At 34.7% G+C, this 5,980-nt stretch overlaps 1 protein-coding gene across 1 annotated transcript; it reads left to right on the top strand.

Moving 5' to 3' along the window:
- The first annotated feature begins 4,113 nt into the window (after positions 1–4,113).
- Positions 4,114–5,043, top strand: LOC100928219 (olfactory receptor 6C4-like). The gene has a single exon (XM_012551460.2). The coding sequence runs from the start codon at positions 4,114–4,116 to the stop codon at positions 5,041–5,043; it is 930 nt and encodes a 309-aa protein (XP_012406914.2).
- Positions 5,044–5,980: the final 937 nt, after the last annotated feature.

Below are 5,980 nucleotides of genomic sequence, written 5' to 3'. Positions count from 1 at the left end.
AGTGTACCTACTTATTCACTGAATAGGATTGGCCCACAGTTTGATTTTGTATCAATGCCATGAAGAGAGATGGTGCAAATGTTCACAAGGAAAGCATAGGATTAGGTGAGGCTGTATCTATAACCTTTTTATTAAACCTTTATAAATGTGTGTTGTTCTTCAACCAAATTTTTGGTGGGGTTCAGAATAAGCATTCTTCCTGTGGTTTTAAAACAGAAAATACCTGTTGATGCAAATCAAGGAAGAAAATACTGTATTGAGAATTGATCCTTTGGGCCATGTAAGTACCAGAATATATACACACTGGAGATATTAATTACTCTCTTAGACCTTTAGAGCATTTTATCCAATTTCTGTAGCATTCATGTAAAGGGAAGCAATAAGGACAACCCAGCTAATCTTGTTTTCTAACTAGGACTATAGAACAATAAGAGGGGTTCACTGTTACTTCCTTTATCTTGGGGATACTTCAGGAATGGGACAGGACAAAGATGCCAAACAGTCCCCTTTCCTTTCTGAAAGCCCATTAGTCTTCTGGGAAAATGTATCATGTTCATAGAATGGGTGTCTCCTCCCAAATTGTGAAAGAGGCTATATTTATATCTGAAGAATAAAAATTCAGATGATCCAAAATAGCCAGGAGAATAACTGGAATTGGAATGAGAGAGCTGGGGAAATAGGGCAAGTAGGAGGATCCAGAGGTTTTGACGCTTCTCCAAATAACACTGAGGAGATTAAAACTAAGAATAAAAATCATTCCCGGAATCTTCTTTTAGTCCCCCTGAAAGGTTTCTTCCGTTTGTAATGTATCTATATCAAAGGGCTGAATCAGGTAGGTTGCTTTTAATATGAGGGAAAGAATTGTCTGAGTCACTGAGAGGTTCACACAGCCAATATGTTTAAGGGGATAGATTGAAACTCATATCTTCATGGCTCAGAAGCCAAATAAATATCTAACTATTAATCCAGGCAGCCTCACCAAGGTATAAATTATAGAGAATATGTTGCATTAGCAGAAAAAATTCCCCAGTGACTTCCTTACATCAGTGAAAGCAAAGATCTAATGAGAAATTATAAGGACAAATTTCCTATCCAACTGGTTATGCAAAAATAAATAAAAATAATTTTAACGGAAATCCAAAAGACAATAGCAAAGGAGAATGCTTCCAACAAACCCAGTGCCAAATCATCCCAACATAACCAGAAATTGTCAGGGAAACTAGTAGCCTATAAAGTTGTTTTTTGGTTTTTTGTTTTGCTTTGCTTTGCTTTTCATATAGAAAACAGAGGACTCTCCTTGGCTTCAAAGTGCACAGAAACCTCTAGGATGATCAGAAAGCCACAAAATGAGGACCAGCATTGTACTATGCCATATCCTCAAACAAACTAGAAGCTACAGCTCCTAGTTGCCAAGCACTCTGTTTTGAGAGGCCACTAAAGATTCAGTACTTTGAACCTCAAAATTAGAACAAGTACCTTGCCCAAGCAGATACAACTCAACCCAAACACTTAGCTAGGAATAGAATCTGGCCCTGGCACAAAACCTCAGATCAGGAACTAAAATCAAAAGATGAGTAAATTTTAAAACATGTAGCAACCAGTATCAAAAAGTCTTGCAACCCTAACATCATAACAACTGAAAAAAAGTCTCAAAGGAAAAATGGATTTTTCACAAGGATTAAATGAAGCAAGATGATAAAAAGGTAAGGACTAAAGGCTCTCAAAATCTTTTGGTTCAAACTGGTTTTAAAAAAAAAGATTTAAAGCTTTAGGAAAAAAGAATTAGAAGAATAATTATTTTAGGAGGGAAAATGATAAACCTTATCTAAAGAAGTGATTGTGGAAACTAAAAGACACCAAAAAGAAAGTATTGATTGCAACAAACAGTCAAAAAATAGGGTAAAATCAAAATATTGAAAATAATAGAAGAAAATGTAAAATATATAATCTCAAAAAAGTACCAACCTAGAAAATAAGTCAAAAGATCATTTTAAGGTCACTAGACTTTCTAAAAATCATGATCAAGAAAAAATTAAGTGTGCACGCAGTATTTCAAAAAATCATAATAGAAAACTTACCAGTTCTATCAGGGGGAAATGGCCAAAATAAAGACAGAAAGACTCCACTAATCTCCTCCTAAAATAAATTTTTTCTAAAAAGACAAGTAAAGAGACAGCTAGGTGAAAGAGTGGATAGTGCACTGTCCCTACAGTCAGGGGACCTGAGTTGAAATCTGGCCTTAAACACTTGACATTTACTTGCTGTGTGACCTAAACAAATTACTTAATCCCAGTTGCCTCAAAAAAAAAAAAAGTTCAAAAATATTATAGCAGAAATCCAGGGCTTCCATATTATACAGGCTTACAAACAAGTATAACTTGACCTGCAAAGCTGGGTGGTAGTTGGGGTTTTGTTTTGTTTTTAATTTTCCTAGTATGAGAAAAATTGACCTTTAATGGAATAGAGAACTTTCAGATATTTTTAATGAACAGACTGACGTTAAATAAGAAATATTAAACAAAAAAAAAAAAAGAAAAGAAAAGAAAACAAGGAAACCTAGAGAGGAAAATTTACTTGAACAATTGGGAGGAACTATATGATAATGTAATGCTAACATTCTACTAAAGAAGAATAAAGAAATGTCTTTTCAGAAGCTGGATGTCTTCAAAGGATATTGAGGGATTTAAAAATAAAAAAAATTTAAAATCAGGAGTCTTTGGGTATTGGTTCTATTCTGTGAGTCCTGTAAGAGGAATGAGAAAGAAGGATAAAAAGAAAATAATAGCATAGAAAGGAGGAAAAAGCATGTGAGATTTGCTGTTTCTCATTATTAAACTCACTCTTATCTGAAATGGACAAAGGAAAGTTGAACATACATATATGCATGTAAGAATTTGGTATAGAAATACAACATCCTCAACAAAAAAAAAAAAAAAAAAAAAAAAGGAGAGGAGGAGGAAGAAGTTAAGAGGAAGAATACTAGTGAGGAGAGAATAACTTTAAGCAAGATAAATTACCTGATCCTAAAGGGAGATCTAAAGAAAGGAGAAGGGAGGATAAAATAGAATCCAGGACATGCCTATTAGACAACTGGGAAACAGTAACAAAATGTGGTACCTGAGAATGATGAAATATCATTGATATTTGAGGAGTAAAATGTGAAAGCCCTGATAAGCACTCTCAGGACAAGTTATCCAACAAAGGACTAAAAGAAATAGAGCTTGTACAGTTTGGAACTATGCCCAAAGGACTATAAAACTGTGCATGTCCTTTAACCCAGTAGTACTACTATTGGGTTTGTATCTCAAGGAAATCATAAAGGAGGGAAAAGGATCCACATCTACAAAAATGTTTGTAGCAGCTCTTTTTATGATAGCAAAGAATTGGAAAATAAGTAGATGCCCATCAGTTGGGGAATGGCTGAATAAGTTATGGTATATGAAAGTATTGGAATATTACTGTCCTATAAAAAATGATGAACAAGCTGATTTTTAAAAGTCCTAGAAAGATTTACATGAACTGATGCTTAGTGAAATAAAAGAATCAGGAATACATTGTACACAGTAAAGCAAAATTGTGTGATGATCAACTATGACCGATTTGGTTCTACTCAGTGGTTCAGTGATCCAAGACAGTTCCAATAAACTTTGGGGTTGTTTTTTTTTGGGAGGGGTTACTTTTTGATCTGATATTTTTTGTGCAGAAAGATAATTGCATAAATATATATGTCTATATTGGATTTAACATATTTTTGTCAATAAACTTTGGATAGAAAATACCATCTTATCAAGAAAAAGAACTATGGAGATTAAATGTAAATAAATACTTGCTATACTTCTTTTTTCTGATTTTTTTTTCTCTCCTGTGGTTTTTCCCTTTTGTTCTAATTTTTCTTTCCCAATATAATTCATAAGGAAATGTATATTTAAAAAGTTAATGTATGTGTATAACCAGAAAAAATAAAATAATTAATAAAGAAAAAAAAAGAAATAGAGCTTCAATCCCAATATAATGATAGAATATTTATAAACTTATCTCCATCCACTAACAAACCTTTCCCATCCTTATCCCTGATTCTTCTTCTTTTCACTTTCAGATCCCACCAAGGTCACAATGAAAAATCTCAGCACATTAACTGACTTCATCCTGCTCGGTCTAACAGATGCTCCTGAATTCCAGGTTGTGCTTTTCCTCTTTCTCTTTCTCACTTACATGTTCAGTGTCATTGGCAATCTGACCATCATCACCCTCACCCTGTTGGATTCCCACCTCCAGACTCCTATGTATTTCTTCCTTCGGAATTTCTCTATATTAGAAATTCTCTTCACATCTATCTTTACTCCCAGACTCCTACACAGTATCTCAACAGGAAATAAAACCATTAGTTTTGTAGGCTGTTTCACTCAGTATTTTTTTGCTATATTCCTGGGAGCCACAGAGTTTTATCTTCTAGCTGCCATGTCCTATGACCGCTATGTTGCCATCTGCAAACCCCTACATTATACAACCATTATGAACAGCAAAGTTTGTATCTTACTCATCTTTTGCTCTTGGTTGGCTGGGTTCTTAATGTCTCTAACAGCAGTTATCATGGCAAATAACCAAGATTTCTGTAAGAACAATGTCATAAACCATTATTACTGTGATACTGCTCCCCTTATCAAGCTTTCCTGCTCAGACACAGGCCTTATAGAGCTGGTTGACTCCATCTTAGCTGTGGTAACCCTTGTAATAACCCTGGTGCTTGTGATGCTCTCTTATATCAACATCATTAGAACAATTCTCAGATTTCCTTCTGCTCAACAGAGGAAGAAAGCCTTTTCTACCTGTTCTTCCCACATGATTGTCATCTCTCTCTCTTATGGGAGCTGTTTCTTCATGTACATCAAGCCCTCAGCGAAGGATGATATTTCCTTCAACAAGGGAGTGGCTGTGCTCAATACCTCAATAAGCCCTATGATGAACCCCTTCATTTACACCTTGAGAAACAAGCAAGTGATACAAGCCTTCAAAGACTTGGTCCAAAAGATTATGGATCATTGATAAGATGAAGAATTCAAAACTGCATAGAAAAATAGGGAAGAGGAAGAGAGCTTTCTAAATATTAAATCATGTTCAATGCTTGGATTAATTACAGGGTATTAATGGACAAGCTATATGGTGTCCAGAGGAGGATAACCAATATGGGAAGAGGGAATATGAGTGTGGTCATCTGATGATATCTTAAAAGGATTGGGAAAATATAGTTCATAGAAAAGAAGACAATTCAAAATCTTTAAATATGTGGAAAGTGTTCATGTGAAATAGGTATTAACTTTCCTTTGCTTTACAGACAATAGCTATTAGACCAAAACAGAAAGAGATTTAAGATTTTAGTTCAATAATAGGAAGAACTCTCTAAGAATTAAGGCTGACTAAAACCACAAAATAATGCTTCAAGAGGGAAGAGATAATACCTAAAAAAAAAAAAAAATCAAGGAGTGTGAGAGAAGATTGTATTGGAGGGAAAAGAAAAGGGAGAAGTGGAATGGTGCAAATGATCTGCCATAAAAAAAGACAAGAAAAAGCTTTTACATGAGGGAAGGAGGGGAAGGGGATAAAAAGTGAGTAAACCTTACTTTCTTCAGAACTGGCTCAAAGACAAAATAACATACATGCTCAAATATGGATATAGAAATGTATCTTGTTCTACAATAAAGTAGGAGGAGAAGGGGTTATGAAAAGGAAGGGGGGTGATAGAAAAGAGGGCACATTGATGGAGGAGGTGGTCAGAAATTGAGGAGAGACAGGGTGAAAGATAAGAGAGAATAGACTAAACAGGGGGGAAATGTAGTTAGCGATAGTAGTAATTATGAAAAGAATTTTTGATTATAGCTTTTTATTTACAAGATATATGCATAGATAATTTTTCAGCATTGACAGTTGCAAATCCTTTTGTTCCAACTTTTTCCCTCTTTCCCCCCACCCCTTACTCCAGATG

This window comes from Sarcophilus harrisii, chromosome 5, assembly GCF_902635505.1.
Source record: "Sarcophilus harrisii chromosome 5, mSarHar1.11, whole genome shotgun sequence".
NCBI classification, from domain to species: Eukaryota; Metazoa; Chordata; class Mammalia; order Dasyuromorphia; family Dasyuridae; genus Sarcophilus; species Sarcophilus harrisii.
Note: the sequence above shows the minus strand (reverse complement) of the source record. Positions and strands in the feature narration are given on the sequence as shown.